General features: G+C 68.5%; 1 protein-coding gene across 10 annotated transcripts; it reads right to left on the bottom strand.

Moving 5' to 3' along the window:
- Nucleotides 1-39: 39 nt before the first annotated feature.
- Nucleotides 40-17,395, bottom strand: TRPM5 (transient receptor potential cation channel subfamily M member 5). Of its 10 annotated transcripts, none has more exons than XM_059151057.1 (26): nt 17,338-17,395; nt 15,072-15,139; nt 14,126-14,194; nt 13,729-13,855; nt 12,910-13,090; nt 12,155-12,321; nt 11,228-11,411; nt 10,137-10,201; nt 9,777-9,968; nt 9,312-9,414; nt 9,076-9,194; nt 8,393-8,716; nt 8,178-8,318; nt 7,981-8,104; nt 7,483-7,628; nt 7,025-7,137; nt 6,733-6,825; nt 6,376-6,634; nt 6,125-6,243; nt 5,807-5,939; nt 5,534-5,708; nt 2,679-2,832; nt 2,134-2,315; nt 1,791-1,923; nt 879-1,295; nt 40-515 (listed from the first exon to the last, which is right to left on the bottom strand). In XM_059151057.1, exons 4-26 carry the CDS (start codon nt 13,843-13,845, stop codon nt 497-499), a joined length of 3,660 nt encoding a protein of 1,219 aa, XP_059007040.1. In that variant the 5' UTR covers nt 13,846-13,855; nt 14,126-14,194; nt 15,072-15,139; nt 17,338-17,395; the 3' UTR covers nt 40-496. The 10 variants fall into 10 exon arrangements, with proteins under 10 accessions (XP_059007040.1, XP_059007086.1, XP_059007094.1 ...); XM_059151103.1 differs by lacking the exon at nt 17,338-17,395 and having other exon boundaries at nt 879-933; nt 1,223-1,295; nt 15,072-15,430; XM_059151111.1 differs by lacking the exon at nt 17,338-17,395 and having other exon boundaries at nt 40-512; nt 879-933; nt 1,223-1,295; nt 15,072-15,430.
- Nucleotides 17,396-17,689: the final 294 nt, after the last annotated feature.

The following is a 17,689-nucleotide window of genomic DNA, read 5'->3' as shown; positions in this document are numbered from 1 at the left end:
ACTCCCTCCAGGTCCAAAAGGGCAAGAGGTTCCAGCCACTAGTGTTTCCAAGAAATGAGTTTTAACAGGTGATACGGGTTGGGTACGAGATAGGTGCGGACCCCGTGTTGTAGCCCACCAGAGCAGACCAGGCGGTTGTGCATGGGGGCCCCCAGGGCTCCCCCAGTCTGGGAGAGGGCCCACCGTCCAGCCCCGTGCTTCCATGTGGAGAGTGGTCCCAGGCAAGGAGCCAGGCAGGGCGAGGAGTGGCTGCTTCTGACAAGGCCGCGAGAGCCAGAGCCCACTGAGGGTTCTAGCGGAGGCGGGGGGTAGGTTCAGTGTGTCTCTGGGGCCTGGGATGGCCTGCCTGCCCATCATGGTCGGGGCACTGGGAGGTGGGCCCCGTGTGCAGATGCTCCGAGTGGCTTAGGTGTCTGAGAGCCGCTGGCCAGCCTCTGGGCACTCGCTGCTGTCTGCAGCCCCACGGCGGTCAGCACAGGCTTGCTGGCGCCCACCTTTAGAGGTCTGCGAGTCTGCTGAGAAAGGAAGACCCCTCAGCTGCTGGGTGCCCGGTCCCAGGGAAGGGAGAGGGGCTCATGCACACCACACGAGCACAGGAGCCGGTGAGCCTGGCCAGGAGGGGGCTGGGGGTGTTGTGGAGGGCGGCTGCCAGGCAGAGCCTCCAGGGTCCACGTGGCCACACTCTCGTGCCTGGCTGAGCTGGCGGCTTCGGCAGAGGGTTCCTGCCCTGCCCTGAAGACCGTTGCCAGCCAAGGGCCATCGGCGGCCTGGGCCAGTCCCCTCCCGGGACAGGAAGGCAGGTAGCGGGGCACCGTGTGACCGTCCTCCACCTGTGGCCCCACCGGCCTGCGCCCTGCCCTCCCTGGACACACACTTACTCCAGCTGGCGCCGCTCTGGGCTATGGAGGACAGGAGCACCGTGCAGTAGTCGACCTGGGGGAGGGAGAGGCATCCGGGGCAGCCCGTGGGCCCTGCCACCCCGTGGGCCTCCCCTCCCGTAGCCGTGGGAACAGGTGTGAGGGCAGGGTTCCGGCGTGCAGGGTGCACAGTGAAGGGGTCTGAAGCACGGGATCCCCTCCCGGGAGGGCACGCTATCCCCAAAGTCCCCTATGGAAGCAGGTACAGGGACTGTGCCCCTGGGGCCCTGCCCTGCCTGGGTGCTGGGGTGCAGGGCTGAGGGGCAGGGTCCCCAGTCAGAAGAGCGCGAGGCCCACCTGCCTACCTGGGACTCCAAGCGCTTGATGCGTCTTTCTTGCTCCCTCAGCCCCGCGAGGTGCTGGGCCACAGAGTCCACCCTGCGACAGGAACCGCTGTGCACGGGGCGCCCCGCAGCGGGTGACCCCGTCCTCCTGCCCCAACCACCCAGGCCTTTTGAGGAGGTTTGGGGTCACTGAGGCCTCCCTGGTGGGGTGGTCTGCCTTTGCCAGCATCTCCACATCTGGCTGTGGGGCCCTCCTGCCCTCCCTGGGCTCTCCAGGGGGCTGAGCGGCTGCCCGCGAGAGCGGGGGTCGCGGGCAGGCGGGAGCTGTGAGCCTGAAGGGATGTTGGGACGGAGCGTTTTGGGGGGCCCAGAGCAAGGACACTAGCTTTAGCGGCCCCTCTGCCCCTCTCAGCTTCAGCCTCCTCAACTCAGAACTGTGACTGGCGGGCGTGGGCCACTCCTGCTCTTGGTGGCGGAGGTCCCAGAGGGGCTCTTAGACCCCTGGCTGCCTGGGGGGGGGGGGGGGGACAGGGCCTTTGGTCTCCGGGTGGAGGTGGGGGTGGGGGTGGGGCTCGGGGCGCCCACGCACCTGTGGGCGGTTTTGCGCAGCACCTCCTCCTCGCTGCCCTTCCTCTGCTTCTCCAGCTTGCTCAGGTAGTTCTCCTTCTGCACCGCCTCCCACGTGACCATCTTCTGGTCCAGGGGCTCCGGCAGGTCTCTCCCTGGGAAGGCCGGACGGCCACACGCTCGGCGGCAGCCAGGGGGGCCGCGGGGCCAGGGGAGCCCCGCCACAGGAGCCCTGGCACCCGCGGGGCCCGCCCTCTATTCCCCCCCACCCCAAGTCACTGCCCACAGGCGCCGGCTGCCCCGGGGCCCGGACGGGGGGGCTCTGCGCGCCTGCCCGCCCCCCTGCACGTGGTGCGGGGCCTCACCCAGGTGCGCCCGCTTCTGCTCGGCCCCCTTCCGGAGCAGCCTCTTGAGCAGCAGGCTCAGGTGGCTGAGGACGATGAAGGGCGGCGCCAGGGCGGGGCGCTGGTGGTACTCCACGATGAGGTGGTAGCGCTGGAACTTCCAGAACGTGTCCGCGTTGCCCTGCACCACCTGGAACGTGTAGCTGTGGGGCCAGCGTGTGGGCGCGGAGCGCGTGTGGCCCCGCGTCCTCCGCTCGGGCCCCTGCCCAGCCCCGCGCCACTCCCGGGCCCCCAGCCCTCGCCGCCCCCGGCCGTGCCCGCTCCCGCGTTCTCTGTGCGGGCTGCGTCTGGAACGGATGCGCACACGTGGGTCTTCACCAACCCCTCTGCTCTCCTGGACGCTGCGGACCTGCCCCCGGAGCCTCCCTCCCCCGCGCCTGCGGTTCATTGCACCCCTCTTCGGGGCCCTGCACACCCGCTGTCCAGGCCCCAGCCCCGGAGGGGGGGGGGGCGGCGCAGAGAGGCCCCTGCAGCCCCGCGTGCAGAGAGCTCAGGGATCAGGCCACCTGAACATGGCGATCAGCAGGTTCATGAGCAGCACGTTGGTGACCAGCAGGAAGGTGACCAGCAGGAGGATGACCAGCCAGTTGGCGTAGAGGTTGGGGCAGGAGGGGGAGCCCTCCTCCAGCAGCGGGTGCAGCGAGCAGTTCACACGGGCCTCTGAAACACAAGCGCACGGCGGGGGCCGCCTGGACCCACAGCCTCCGGCCTTGAGAGCTTCGTCCTCCCGTGGAGCCCGCCCGGGTGGAGGGTGCTGGCGGGGGCCCAGCTAGCCTGGCTGGCCCGGGGTTCGCTGGTGGAGCACTGAGAGGTCCTGCATAGGACACTGGTCCCACTTGCCCACCTCCTCCTGACTGGTCATCACAGCCAGGGCCTGGGCAATGGGGCACAGAAGACCCAAGTGTGTACGGGTAGATGTGTGCTTTCCCCACCACCACCAGGGGCTCAAAGCTGGTGTGGAGAGAGCTAGCCAAGGTAGGGGTGGTCGGTCTTCCCTGCAGGACTTATCAGGGCCTTCGTAACACTGAGGCCTGTCCCATGGCACCCAGCCGGGGAGGCAAGTCTGCACCATCTCTGTTCTTCATCGGGCTGCACCTTCCTCGATCCTGATTGCCACAGGCAGTGTGGACACAGCACCTCTGGGCCATGCTAGCTCACAGAACGTTCTCGGGGCAGCGGGAGTGAGTGCGTGATCTGGGAGCAGGCAGGCATGCCCCGGGGGGCCCGAGGGTCACAGCGCCAGCCCCTCACCAGCCAGCACCCCGCCCTCATGGGAGGCACGGGAGGAAGGAGCAGAGCCTGAGTGCATGGGCCACGGCTGCCCAGGGTGCTTGCCACATCTTTGGGAGGGGGCTCGTGGCCTTGTATGTGCACGTGCCCTGTGGCCACGTGGGTGCTGCCCCTGCCTGCATGCTGGACTGTTCCCACAGCTGCCCCCTGGCTCTCTGTGCTGTGTGTCCCTGGTCTCTGTCTACGTGCATGTACCTGTGTCCCCACGCTGTGTGCACGTGTCGGGTGGGTGGGGCCTGTCTTCACGTGTCTGTAGCTCCCTCCCTGGGGGGCTGTCTCCCAATTCCCGAGTGAGTTTTTGTGCCAGGCCAGGCCAGTGAGCTGCTGAGTGTGCAGAAGGGCCAGGCAGCCTCCCCCCAGCCCTGGCCCACAGGCCTGCTGGGGGCTGAGTCACACCCCTTGTCTCTCCCCTGGGCACCCAGGCTCCGAAGCGGTGAGACTCCCATGTCTCCCAAAGGTGCCACCAGGCCAGGCTGGAAATTAAATTGTCCCTGGGGGGGCACCTGGATGGCTCAGAGGGTTAAAGCCTCTGCCTTCGGCTCAGGTCATGATCCCAGGCTCCTGGGATCGAGCCCCGCATCGGGCTCCCTACTCGGCGGGAAGCCTGTTTCCTCCTCTCTCTGCCTGCTTGTGATCTCTGCCTGTCAAATAAATACATAAATAAATGATCTTAAATTGTCCCTGGGACTGAAGCTAGACTGAAGTCAGCCCTGCAGCTTCCTCCTGGTGCGTGGGCCCGGGATGGGGTGTCGCGGGGCAGGTGGCCTTCTGGCCCCAGGCCCATAGGCTACATGGTAGAGATTCAGTTTCCCCACCACCGACCCCCTCCCCGTGGTGGGGTTACCCAGAGGCCTGAGCAGACAGGAAGCCCAGCCGCAGGAGGGGAAGGGTCCTGCCCGGGGCCCTGAGGGAGCCGACTCAGGCCTGGCCCTGCTGACGGGCTTCTTGCTACAGCACTCTGTCCCCGAGGCAGCCTGGGGGCTGGGACCCCCTCAGGAAGGCCTGCGCTCCATCTGTCCTCTCCGGGTAGTCCTGGGCTCCTGGGGAGCTGGGGTCGTGACCCCACCATACACCACTGATCCCCAACACCAGCGTGAAGACGGGGCCCTCCGAGTGACCCGGTGTCCCCCGCCTCTCAAGGGCCCCACAGGACAGGGTGGCCAGGGGCCATACGGGGAGGGAGGCCGGGTCTGCTGAAACTAAGGGACTGGAACACTGCGGCTGAGCAAACACCGAGGGGTCACCGGGGCAGGCCCCACAGGCCCGGGGAATGGCCTCCGGCACACCCCACTTAGCCAATCCCCATGGCGGCAGCGCCCCTGCCCATCCTGGCAGCCTGTGTTGGCATCACTCACGCTCTCACCCTGTTGACAGATCGGTACCATGTGGTGGACACGCTGACCGCGCCTCAGTAGCTTCAGGGGTCGGGGCGCCCCATGGAGGAGCAGCTCCCTCTTGCACACTACCCACTGTCCTGGGAGATCCTGGGAACCTCCAACAAGGGCCAGCTGGGGACACCTGACGGCAGGTGAGGCGCACTGGGCTGTGTCCCCGGGAGCGGCAAGGACGCTGTCAGGATCGGCCTCATGGCAGAGGGGCCTTGCCAGCAGGCGGGCCCAGGACCCTGCACGGGGCCTCTGGACGATGGGCGGGGGACAGAGAGGCCCGCTGCCCAGCAGGGCCGCCCGGGGTGGGTAGAGGCGCCAGTGCACGGACCAGCCCGTGATGGTTCGGGACGGACTGGGATGGGCCTGCCCACTTTGCTGCCTCCTCGTACCTCAGTTCCTAGCCCGGTGCCCCAAATCTCGCGTCCCCGTGACAAAAAGAAATCTGCCTGGAGCTGCCCCTGGGCTGTGGGTCCTGGGGGCCAGCCTCAGGGACGTCCCCCATCTCGGCTAACTCCTGGCTAGGGCCTCACGTGACCCCGAAAGGCCCCTCTCAAGGGCCCCACGTCCAGGGTGTTGTAAAAGGAGACTTGGTAAACCAGACCCCATCCGGCTGCACCCCAAAGGGGGGGGTGTCCTTGCCACGGGCTCAGAGGCGCTGCCCCTCCCCCAGGCTGTGTGCTAACCGTCGATCTCGTCCAGCGGGATTTGCCCGAAGATCTGCAGGTAGGGCCGGTAGAGCACGCGGCGGAAGACCCACTCCAGGCGCCCGTCGTGGGGGTGCAGCAGCGCCTGCGTGGTCACGCCGTAGGCCACAAGCCACACGCTCAGGAAGAAGAGGAAGAAGAAGACGTCCTTTATCTCCAGGGGAGAAGCGGAGAGGTTAGTGGTCACCCACTGGGGCTTCAGTCTCAGCCGCCCCGGGAGCCAGGGCAGCCCAGGTACGGCCAGGGGCTCACCATGCGCTCCACGATGATGATCTTGGGGCCCAGCTGCTTGTGGACGGCAAAGATGTGGATGAGTCGGAGCGTGAACACCATGAAGTCGACGGCCAGGACCGTGCGGCCCGCCTCGAACATCGAGGGCACCATCCTGGGGGAGGGGGTGGGTTGGAAGGGCTGCTAGTGCCCCGAGAGAGGAAGGAGCTTCCTCTAGGACACAGCACGGGCGGCAGGGACAAGCCGGAACTTCTGAGCCCTTTCCTGGTTTCATTCTACAGGCGACCTTGCCCACTGGCCCAACCGAGGTGGCCCGTTAGGCCTCTGAGCCCCACAGACCTGCAGGTGACACCAACAATGAACAGAAAGATGGCCACCATGTCACACTTGTTCCAGTTATCGTCCACGTAGAGCGTGAACTTTTTCACCAGATGTGTGTCCTCGTCTGTGAAGAATCCCTAGCAGAGGGGCAGACAGTCCGCTGACGGCTCACTGGAGACAGCCCTGCCCAGCCCAGGCTGGGGCTGGTGGGGATCAGGGCTCAGCCTGGAGCTGGGACCGGGGCTCAGTGGGCTTGGCCCACCACTAACCTGCCGGATCTCTTCCAGCACCAGTGTAAAGACCCAGAAGTACAGGGTGACCTCAGGCCCAGACGGCCCCTGGGGAGGTGGCCTGAAGTCGACCAGCAGGACGTAGGCGAACAGGAACAGGAATGCAAAGTACATGACCACATTCCCCAGGAACACGGTCACGGGCGCGCCCCAAAACATGCGCCAGCGCGTGAGCAGGAAGGCAGCACGGGGCCCTGGGTGCCCCTGAGCCCTTGGTGTCTCGGCCGACTCCTCTGGCCTGCAGCACAGGAAGACCACAGCCGGCGGTGAGGCAGGCAGCCAGGTGCCCCACGGAGTGAGTGCCGCCCCCCGGCCAGCCCACCCCGCGGCCCATACCCACTGCCCGGGCTGCAGAGCAGGCTCTTCTCCGTGTCCAGACTGTCCAGTTCCTGCAGGCCCTCAGGGCCCGTCCTCAGCGGGGCCTCCTCACTGCAAGCACAGGGGACCCTCAGGGCCTGCGGCAAGGGCACCAGCTAGCAAAGGAAGTGCTGAATGCACTGAGAAGGTCTGCACACAGCAGGACCCACAGAGATGCTGGACGTGGGGAGCTGGTGAGATGCGGTACCCTCAAAGCCCACCCCCCGCCACCAGTGGCTGGCAAGGTGGCAGCCGCCTGCCCCCAACACACCTGAAGGTGATGAAGTTGGTATAGATGAGGGCTGGGCAGAGGAAGGCACACAGCAGCCGTAGGATGGGCGTGCCCGACGCCATGTCTCCCCACCAGATCTTGGTCAGGAAAGCCTGAAACGAAGGCACCGCCATGGCCCCCCACCCCACACCATGGCCCATGCTGTGCCCGGCACCAGGTGCACCCTCCCAGGCTCCGCCAAAGCCTCGCCCTGCACCCCGGGGGCAGATCCTTCACGGGATGAGGCGAGACCAGGTTTAGGGGTGCGGGAGAGCCACACGGAGGAGGCGGCCCCTCTGCTGAGACCCACAGCGGACAAAGGGCCAGCCCGGGGCAGAGAGAAGGAAGCCAGGCAGGAGCCTTCTAGGAACAGGGCTGCCCGTCCTGCGCACCTCGCCATGACCAGGACTTGGGGAGCGGAGGCAGGCGAGGCCAGTCCCCCAAAGCCAGGCGCTCACCTGCACCCCGTCATGGGCAAAGAAGGCCTTGGTGTCGGCCTCGGTGGCCAGGTGCAGACAGGTGGCCCTGCTCCAGCCGCGGTTTCTGCGCACCAGCAGCGCGAACGCGCGGTCCTCACTGTTGCCGTAGCACTCGGAGAAGAGGCCTGCGCAGGGACCCCGGCCACTGGCTGCCGCGCTCCTCCTCCTGGGCCCCGAGCTGCGTCCACCTCCCCACAGGGACTCTGACCGTGCCCGCCTGCCCTGCTCTTCCCTCCCCCGTCGGCACCCCGCATGCCCCGACCGAGTGGCCGCAGGACCCAGGGTGTGCCCAAGGCCACCGCTGAGGACCCCCCGTCCCTCTGTGAGAATGAACGTTAGGGTCCACCTCCCCAGTAAGAGGAGGCCCTGAGGTGGCCCTGGGCCCCCGCCCCGGGCGCCCCCTGCCCCATGCGCCCCCAGCCCCGTGCGCGCCCCCCACCCCACGGGCTGCGCCGCTGCCCGCCGGCCGGTGCTCACCCAGGGCCAGCTGCTCGTACTTGGCCTCCCTCACCGGGCGGCGCACCCCCGCCCCCGCCTCCAGGTGCGACATCTCTCTGAGGATCTTGCAGGCGGCCAGAGCAGCGGCCACCCCCTCCTGGCCCTAGGAGGCAGGGTGTGAGGAGGCCGGTATCCCCGCCCCTCCCCGGCCCCCCAGGAGCCCGGGGCCAACCCACCATGGCCCAGAAGTAGGTGGCCATCTCATGGCGGTTCTGCAGCACGGCCCAGAGGAACAGATCCCGCCAGGGGTTCTCGCTCCTCCGGTTCAGATCCAGCAGCCACTTCCGGCCCTCAGGTCGCCTGGCCGGTCCCCGCTCCTGGAGAACAGGCCGGTCAGCCTCCTGGGGACCCCTCCCAGCCCTCCCGGCCTCCCGGCCACCGGCCCGCTCACCTCCTGGTAGAGCCCGCGACAGGCGTCGTGCAGGAAGTCCTTGAGCAGGCGGGAGACGTCGTGCAGGGAGAAGGCGGGCAGGCCGGTGGGTGGCTCGCGGGCCTGCTGGGCGCCCAGGCCGGCCAGGGTCAGCCGGCCCTCCTCGTGCTTGCGCTGCAGCAGGTCGAACAGCAGGCTCTTGGGGGGCGTGGAGCGGTACAGCTGCTGCAGCCGCCCGTACGTCAGGAAGTCCCCCACGTCGGCGCCATTGTCCACGAAGAGACGCACGAACTCGGGCTTGTCACTCACCAGCGCGTCCATCATCACCTCCTCCAGGTCACAGGACTGGGGCCGTCACGGGACATGCCCAGGGGGTGACGCGGAGACGGGCAGAGTGAGTGGGAGCCAGTGTGCAGGGAGCCCCCCAGTTCAGCACCCCAGCCTGTCCCTCCGAGCCAGCTCCGGGCCACCAGGGGCCACAAATCCCGGGGCATCCGGCAGGCCCGTCCTCCCTGGGGGCCATGTGCGGGGAGCCCCAGCAGGTGCCCTGGCCTCCCCGCCCCACCCCTGGCCACAGCGGGCAGGAAGGAACCTGCCAGGAACCCTAGGGAACACCGTCCGCCCCCAGGCCCTCCACAGAGTCCCCGCCCTGGGTCAGCCAGAAACGAGGCTCGGGAGGCATCGGCTGGCCGACGGGCGGGCACCTTCCACTCCACGTCCCCGTTGAAGATCTCGCTCCTGGCGATGTCCACGCGGTCCCAGGCCACGGCCAGCTTGAGCTCGTCCAGGTAGTCCTGCGCCTCCTGGCTGTGGCTCTTGCAGGCTTGGACAGAGTGGGCGGGGCATGAGGGGCGAACCTAGGAGTCCCTAGGGGCCAGGCGCAGAGCCAGGGGCCGTGGGACACAGCGGCGGTCACCCCACACCCGCCCAGGCCTCTCACCTTTCACCAGCGCTTTAAGGATGACCGTGTCCAGCTCCTCGGTGCCCTCCTGCTCGAAGTCGTGCACGGTGAGCAGGTGCGGGTGGCCGGTGATGTTCTGCAGCTGGGACACCAGGACAAGGGCCCTGAGGTGGCCCTGAGGGCGGGGACGCGCCGGTGGACAGGCACGGGCTGGGCACCCGGCATGTGAGGCGGGTCTCAGTGAGCAGGCCAGCGTGCCCGGGGCACGGGGGCAGCATCACCCCAGCCCGGGGGGCCCACTCCGAGCTCCCTTGCTCCGGGGCCCGAGGCTGAGTCAGCTGGGAGGCTGTGTGGGGAGACGGAGGACGCTGGGGCCCTGCGCGTGGGGCAGGGGCACAGAGGCACCCGGAGGATTAGTCCCAGCTCTGCCGTGCCTGGGAACAGGGGATGGAACAGGGAGGGGGGCCTCGGCCTTCGGGTCCCACGTCCCTGGGAGGCGCCTACCAGCTTGGTCCAGTGTACGATGTCTTCCCAGCGGAAGTGTTCGCCCGGAAACTTCTCTTTAAACTGCTTCTCGGCCACCTGGGGCACCAGGAGGTGGGGCTGGTTCATCAAGGCGGCCAGCACGTCCGCGACGCCTCCTGAGCCTGCCAGGACCAGCCACGGGGCGGCGTGCTCCACGGCCCTGGAGATCCTCTGGGGCGGCAAGGGCGGGGAGCAGACCCCACGTCAGCCTGGGCGCCCTCCTTGGCTCGTGTGCCAGACATGCCCTGTCCCAGGATGGACAGGGTCCTGCCGGCAGCCACGGCCAGTCGGGGGGGCTCCCGCTGGGCCCTCGCTGGGCCCCCCCCCCCCCGGCCCTACCTCCAGGGTGCTGGGGTCACCATTGACCAGCAGACAGAGGACAGGGATCTCGATGCTGCCAGTGCCTGCGGACAGAGCACCGTGAGGTCCGCCCTGGCGCCCAGGCACGTGGTCAGGGGGCTTGCACCTCCCTGTGGGGCGGCCACGTGCTCCGACCACCAACCCCGACGCTTTCTGAGCAAACGCCGGCCCAGAGGCTGTTTCTAGCCAAGTGTGGGCTCCGGGGTGCATACCGCACACACCAGCCCCTCCGCCTGGGGACTGCTATGGCCCCTCACGGCCATTTCCACAAAAAGGAACGTCTGTGAAGTCAGAAGTTCAGTCCCCGGCTGCACCGGCCACAGTTAGGTGCCCAGCGTCTAACCGCGTCGCGGCGGCAAGCTCTCCCGCCGCTCCGCAGACCCTTGGAGGCCCCAGAAGCAAACAAAGAGGTGAGGGAGGGGCCTCGGCCGGTTCCGTCCCCACATAAACTGGAAACGAGGTGTCGGCATGTGAGGCCGCTGGTGCTGGGCCGCCAGGCACCCTGAGCGGCCTCGGGATAGAAGCCGGCAGCCGGGTCGAGGTGTGTGGGCCGTGCAGACGTCAGCGCCCCGGAGCCCCGCGCCCCCCGCCCCCGGGTTTCAGCATGGCTGGGGTTGTGACGAGCTCCCTGCTAGCGCACACTCCAGGTTGCTTATGAGCATCAAGCAGAGCATCGTAAGCAAACACGGGAGGCTGCCAGGACCAGGAATCGCCTTCACACCCGATGAGCGGCGGGTGCTCAGGGAACACCGCCCTCTGGTGTCGGCGTACCTCGCACCGGTGCAGGGAAACCCGCAGATCCATTTTCCTCCCAAAGCCCGGAGCCCACGGGAAGAGCCTGTGGCCGGGGCCGCCCGTGCAAACACACCCGCAAGTGCTCCGCCGCCCCGTGGGGGGAGTCGCTGCCCGACAGCTCCGCTCCCCACAGGCCCGCGGCTTCCCCTCCCCGTCGGCTCACAGCCTGGCCTCCGCATCTGGCCGGCCCTCGCCTTCAGCCTGGAAGCCCCACCTGCCCACCTGGTCGTCCTTCCGGCCCTGCCCACGCGCTGTGCCCCCGGGGCAGGCCTCACCCCCGTAGCCGGTCCTCTGCTCCGAAATGTGCTTCTCCAGCTTGAGCCTCAGCTCCGTCAGCCCGTCCCCCTTCCCGGACGGCCCGGGCTCCACCAGGATGAAGTGCGCCTGGTTGTTGTCCAGGGAGCAGAGGGGGCCCCGGCCGCTGCCCTCGTCCGCGGGGTAGTGGACAGGGCTGTGCTCCTGAAACGCAGCCCCACACGCAGCATGAGGTCCGGGCCAGGTCTGCTCTGCGGGACCTGCTCCCACCCCAGCCAGGGGGCGGCCGCGCGGCTGTTGCCGGGCAGAGGCGGGGTGCAGTGGGGGGGCGCCCGGGGGCCGGGGGCGGTCAGGAATGGTCCTCCCGATGGAACCAGGGCGGGAGAAAGCTCCCCTCACTCCCCGGCCCTGCCTTAGACAGACCCTGGGCTGGGAGCCGAGGCCGCTCGCCCCGGGCTTGCCCAGATGTGCTGGTGACCGTCTGGGCCTCAGTCCTGGTCCCGGGCAGAGGGTGGGTCTGCGCTGGCTGGGGGCCCCGGAGGACCCCTCCCCACGCTATTCCCTGGCCAATGCTGCCACCTGCTGGCCGTGTGCAGGCCCCACCCCCCTTTCCTCCCCTTGACCTCGTGGCTTCTCCGCCCCTCCCATAGCTTCCCCTCAGTGTCCCAAGCCTTCAGGGTGCCCGCCCCCCGCCCCGCCCCCAGACCCTGAGGGCAGAGGCTGCTCTGTCCACGGCAGGTCTGGTACACGAGGGCCTCAGGAGACGTTTGCCAAATAACCAATGGGCAGCGGATGGGGGGATGTGGTCAGCCTCTGAGACGGCACGGGTGGCCTCCTCGGCAGACACCCCTCCCACTGGGGCGAGGGGTACTCGCGGCCATGGGCTTCTCCCTGCCTCCCAGGTCCACCTTGCCCAGCCACCCCGACGGTCCAAGACAGACGCTCACCTGGGCATTGTCCAGAAGCTGACGATGCAGGACGCGGCCCAGCGAGGCAAGACCAATGGCCACCACGCGGGCCCGGGTGGACGTGCTGGCCAGCGAGTGGTCACGCACGGCCTGTCCGACGTACCGGGCAAGGCCCACGCGAAGCGCGCTGGTCAGGATCCAGGCCCCTGCGGCATGCGGCTCAGTGTGCCTGCGCCCCCCTCCCCGCTCCGGTCCTCCCCCGCCCGTGGGCAGGCCCGCGTCCCCAGACCCATGGGAGCCGCATGGGACCGGGCCCCTGGGGGCCCCCTGGACAGCAGGCCACGGCTCTGCCCTGTGGCCTGCACAGGGGCCCAGAGCCTGGAGGGTTTCTCCAAATTAGGAAGCGCTCTGCCCTGTGGGGTCTGTCAGCCTCTGCAGCAAGAGAGCTCTGAAACCCCTGGACCTTGCGCAGGGTCTCCACAGGCTCAGGCGGCCTGAGCAGGAAGCCCGATAAGCTGGTTCTGACCTAGTCCAGCCAGACTGCCCCCCCAAGGGAGGCGGAGAGGGTGGTGGGGGCCCACCCGCAGACATGGGGTCCCACTGCCATCCCTAAGGTGTCTTGCTGAGGCCCACAGGGTGCCCCTGCAGCTCCTGAAGGAGGCCCCGGCCCCCAGGGGGGACCTCGGCCGCAGCCCTCCTCCTGAGGAGCTGCTCTCACCTTGGGCCGCACAGAGGAAGCCACACGGGCCCATGGGCTGGGGCGCTTCCCGCTCAGGGCTCTGGGGGAGCCTCACCTGTGCTCTGGGCCGCCTTCACCAGCCCCTTGCGCAGGACGTCCCGCAGCCAGGACTTCATGGCGAATGGACACTCCTCGCCCACCAGGGACACCACGAGGTTGGGGGCAGGCAGGTGCCACTCAGCCAGCAGGAGGTTGAAGAGCTCAGAGGGGGCCACGTCGCTGGGCACCTTCACAAACTGTGGGGCAGGATGACCACAGCCTCAGGGTGCTGGGGTGGGTGCCGGGTGGGGGTGCTGGACCTGGGGGCACTGCACCTGGGGGCACTGGGCGCAGGGACATGGCACAGGGTGCTGGGCACTGGGTGCTAGCATGGGGGCACTGGCTTTGGGGGTCCTGGGCATTGGTGCACTGGGTGTGGGGTGCTGGGCACAAGGGCGCTGGGGGGCACTGGCACAGGGGCCATGTGGGTGCTGGCCCTGAGGAGAGAGGCTAATACCCTTTAGGGCAGGGTGGCTGTAGGAAGCCAGGGCTCAGCCGGGTCCTGCCTTGACCTGCCCGTGCCCCAGGCAGCACTGACTCCCTCTGGGCCTTGCTTTCTTCTCCTTGGGGGGGGACGTGTGGAGAGAGGAGGGGTCCTGGCTGTGCGTGTGGGGGTGGGAGACGGGGGCCAGAGGTCACGGGCAGTTCTGCACCCTGCCTCCCCTGGGGGCTCTGAACCCAGCCCTGAGAGCACGCGGGCCCTGAGCAGCCCGGGGCGCTCCATGTTCAGGGGAGGCGCTGGGAGCTCAGGGGTGGCAGCAGGCACTCGGTGGTCTGGTCGGGCCCCCAAGGCGTGAGGGCGCAGCGGCGGGGTGCGCAGGACGGCAACCCTTACCTTGCCTCGCTTCTTCCCAGACCCTCCAAATTCGATCTCGCCCCGGCACAGGCCAGACCCTGAGCCTGACGCAACCATCCTGGGGCGCCCCGGACAGCTGCCCCCGGCCTCCGGCATGAGGACCGCTCTGCAGGGACAGAGCCAACCCATGAGGGCAGGAGAGGCAAACCGTGCCCCCCCTCTCCCTGGCTCCCGTGACGGCAGAGATCAGGGGCCACAGCCGCCTCTGCTTCAGGGCCCTCCCCGGCCGCCAGCCTGGCCTAGGACCCCACCGTGAGGTTCACAAGGCCTTTCACACTCGGCTTCAGTTGCAGGAGACTCCCACACCCCACCCCTTCCCAGAAGACAAGGGGACGCATCCTGGCCCCTCTACCTGGCTCCCCAGCCTGCTGCTCACCCTGCCCTGGGGCGCCTCGGGCCGGCCACTCTAGTCACCACTCCGGCAGAGGCTTTGCTGGGGGGCGTCCTAGAAACCCAGAACGTCCTATGGGCTTCGCGACACGCAGCCCACCCACCCCACACCCCCACCGGGCCCAGGATGGGGATGGACATCTTGGCTGTGCCTGGGCAGGGAGGGGGGCCGGCTGGTAAGGTCAGCTGGTGCCCACAGCTCAGGAGCAGAGGCCTGAGGGGGGCCCTGGGAAGACTGTGTGGATGTGGGGGAGGGACAGACCACCGTCCTTGCCTGGAGGTCCGGAGGGGAAGGCACCCTGCCCCGGGCTCTTCCTGCCCAGTTCCTGCCCTGCCCCTGCCCACAGCCAAGCTCCGAGCCCAGCGCTGCTCCTCGGACGCTCTCCGGCAGCTCACCGGGCACACAGGGCTGGGGCTCCACGACCGGCCCAGGGGGCAAGGAGCTGGCTCCCAAGGGCCTGCCTGGCTGGGGCACCCCCAGGTCTCCCCAACCCACCAGCCCCCACCTCCCAGCCTCCTGGCTCCAGCCGATTTTCTCGGCCGATTTGGGGTGGGGAGTGAGCCTGCAGGACAGGTGTCTCCCCAGAGCCCAGGGCCCTGCATTCTGGGACAGCCAAGCGGCCTCGCCCCCCCACCCCCACCCCGTGAAGCCAGGTCTCCCCACCATCTCGGCTGCCCAGCCACAGCTCCAGACCCCCTCCCTCTGAGCCAGTTTCCCAGCTTCTCGGGGCGCCCGCTGCCCCCCCTGACATGTCCTTCAGTGAAACCCCTTCCCGTGGCAGCTCCCCCGTCGGCCCACCCTGTGTTAGAGGGGGGGCCGCCTGTGTTCACGGGCGGGGACGCGACCCTGCCTGCACGACAGGGACCTGCACCCCCACGGCCCACCCCGCTGGGCCCCCAGACGGACACATCCAAGTCCCAACTCCCGGCACCTGTGGACGGGGCGTCCCGTGGAATGAGTCGAGGTCGTTGGGCAGCTCCTAACTCAGGCACCGGTGTCCTCGCAAGGAAGGGTAGAAACCCACGTGAACTCACAGGCCGAGGCCGGGGCAATGCGCCCCAAGCCCAGGACCGCCTGGAGCCCCGGAAGCCGGGAGAGGAGAGGCAGGACCCCCAGCTGCTCTTGGAGAGGTTGCGGTCCCGGGAGGTGACGCACAGTGCTGGGTCCTGTGTGAGGCTGTCCGGGACACTCCTGCAGCCACCAGCCCGAGGAGGAACTGAGGTGGACAGGCTTGCTGGTGCCCCCCCGGACTCCCTGCAGACCCCAGGCCAGAGTGAGCTCCCCCCACGCTCCCCTGCATCCAGGCCTGGCCCCCCAGGTGGGATGCAAATCCTCCTGGCTCCCCCTCCCTCGCAGCCCCTGGCTTCCCCCTCCCGGAGAAGGAAACTGGGCGGGATTTGAATGTGGCTTTTCCAAGCTGGTGACTGTTTACCAGGAGGTGGGGACCTGGACAAGGCCTGGGTGTGTCTGGGCAGCGACAAGGCCCAGGCCAGGGCCCGTGGGAGGGGGGACAGGGCATTTCCAACAAAGTCCCGCAGATAGGGTGGCTCAGAGCCCTTGGCTCCCGGCTCCAGAAGTCCCACATCAAGGTGTCAGGGGCCCCTCCCTGCCCCTCTGGCTCCTGGGGCTCCAGGTGTCCCCGGGCAGTGGTCCCCGGGGCCCCAGTCTCTGCTTCCGTCCCTCCGTGGCCTTTCCTGTGTCTCTCTGTCCAAACGTCCCTCATCGCGTGGGGACACTGGTCGACGGATAGGGCCCACTGTCCCCACCCTGACCTCATCTTCACCAGTGACGCCTGTGAAGACGGCATCCCCTGATCGGTCCCGTTCTGGGGTTCTGGGGGACATTCCTCTACCCATGGTCCAGGTGGCAAGGTGGGGAGAGTGTGTGGCTCGCTGCGGGAGGGGGGGGCGGCCAGGACAGGGACCGTGGGGCTGCTGTCTGGGACCAGCCCGCCCTCCCTCCCACCGGCCCAGGACCTGTCAGGCCAGCTGCCTAGTCTGGTCCCTTCTGGCCATATGGACATGCTGCGAGCAGGAGGCATACAGTGGGGTGTGGGGGGGCTGGGGGTTTGGGGCCCGGGGCCCAGTCCTCAGGCTGGCTGGTCGGGGGCGGGGCCTGGCAGGGGTGGCAGGGGTGGCCGCAGGCCTTCCTCCTCTGACTCTGGGCCTCTGGCCTCACTGATGGGACATGGGGTTCCGAGCAGGAGTGGGGGGCGCCAACCTCATCATCCAACCGCCACCCCTCACCCCCCCATCCAGCCTGGGGACAGGGTGGGGGGAGCATTTGGGCGTGATGCCAGGCGCTGGGGGCGCTGGGGCGGCACGTTGCCCGTGGCCAGGCAAATGGGCCTGGTGGGCAGGGCATGCAAATAGGCAGGATTTGCATGAGCAGGTGTCTGGGGCTTCAATGCCCTCCTTGTTCCTGGGGTGGGGGGAGTCAAGGGAGCCGCGGTGGGAGCCTGTCTGACCCCTGGTTGGAGTCCTGTCCCCCATCCTCATCGGGGAAATGGAGGCAAAATCTCCAGTCCTGTCCGCAGAAGTAGTGGAGGCTCCCGCGTGGGGCCAGCAGCTGTCAGGGAAACGGCCCCAGCGCGGACGCGGCCAGGCAGCTGGGCCCTGGGAGTCCCGCTCCAGCTCCTCCCCACGCTGTGGGACCTCGGGCAGGCCCCTCAGCCTCTCTGGGCCCTGCTCTTCCTCCGGGAGATGCGGGGGGAGAGCAGCAGGGAGAAGGCCCCAACCAGTCCCACACCACGCTCTGCAGGCCAGAGGGCAGCACGGTGGCCCCCCTGTCCCCGCGTGAGGATGCGGGTCTCGCTGGGGCAGGCGTGGAGGGCGCGGAGCAGGGAGAGGGCAGTGCGGACAGGGGCTGCCTTGGAGCCCCCACCTCCTCTCCTGGTGGTTTGGGCAGACCGGGACCCCAGGCCTTGGGGCCATCCCTCCTCCCCAGACTCCCCCCGAGCGCTGGCTGTGGGCCAGGGGCAGAGGGGCCTCCCCTTCCCAAAGGCCCTGCCTCACCCACAGAGAGGCCGTCCCACCACGGCCCGGGGAAGGCAGGGTTCCCTCCAGACCCAGTGACTAAAACAAGAGTCAAGGAAGTGGCCAGAGCCCGTCCCCTCCCACAGCACCCGCCGCCCCACCTGGGAGCAGGGGACCCCTCCACCGGCTCCCACCTGGAGGCGGGCAGCCCGGGGCACCTACCTGCCGGCCCTGTTCCCGGCGCCCTGACATGCGGCTGCTCCCAGCGAGCAGAGTGAGGGCGGCCCACTACACGGGACACCCCGCGCCGGCTCCCTGCTCCTCCCCTCCCTGCCCTGCAGCCCTGGCACCTGGGCAGCCAATGCCATGACCAGCACGGGCACCACCTGATCAGGGCACGGCAGACCCACAGGCCTGCTGTGCCCAAAGCCGCCGGCTCAGAGAGCCAGCCTCTCGGGCCTCTGGGTTCCTACAGGGGCCTACCGTAGGGGCCGCCAGGCTGCCTCACTGGCTGTCTCCTGCTCCATGTGTGGCCCGGGGCTGGGTCCGGCCAAGCCACACGGACGTCCCTCAG

This window comes from Mustela lutreola, chromosome 1, assembly GCF_030435805.1.
Source record: "Mustela lutreola isolate mMusLut2 chromosome 1, mMusLut2.pri, whole genome shotgun sequence".
NCBI classification, from domain to species: domain Eukaryota; kingdom Metazoa; phylum Chordata; class Mammalia; order Carnivora; family Mustelidae; genus Mustela; species Mustela lutreola.
This window is presented reverse-complemented; position numbering and strand designations above follow the sequence as displayed.

Coding starts and splice junctions, on each gene's coding strand:
- TRPM5 (XM_059151057.1), bottom strand. CDS start 13,845: ATGCCGGAGGCCGGGGGCAGCTGTCCGGGGCGCCCCAGGATGGTTGCG. Junction 10,202..11,227: donor GCAGAGGACCGGCTACGGGG/GTGAGGCCTGCC, acceptor CTCTGTCCGCAG/GCACTGGCAGCATCGAGATC. Junction 9,969..10,136: donor GTGACCCCAGCACCCTGGAG/GTAGGGCCGGGG, acceptor TTGCCGCCCCAG/AGGATCTCCAGGGCCGTGGA.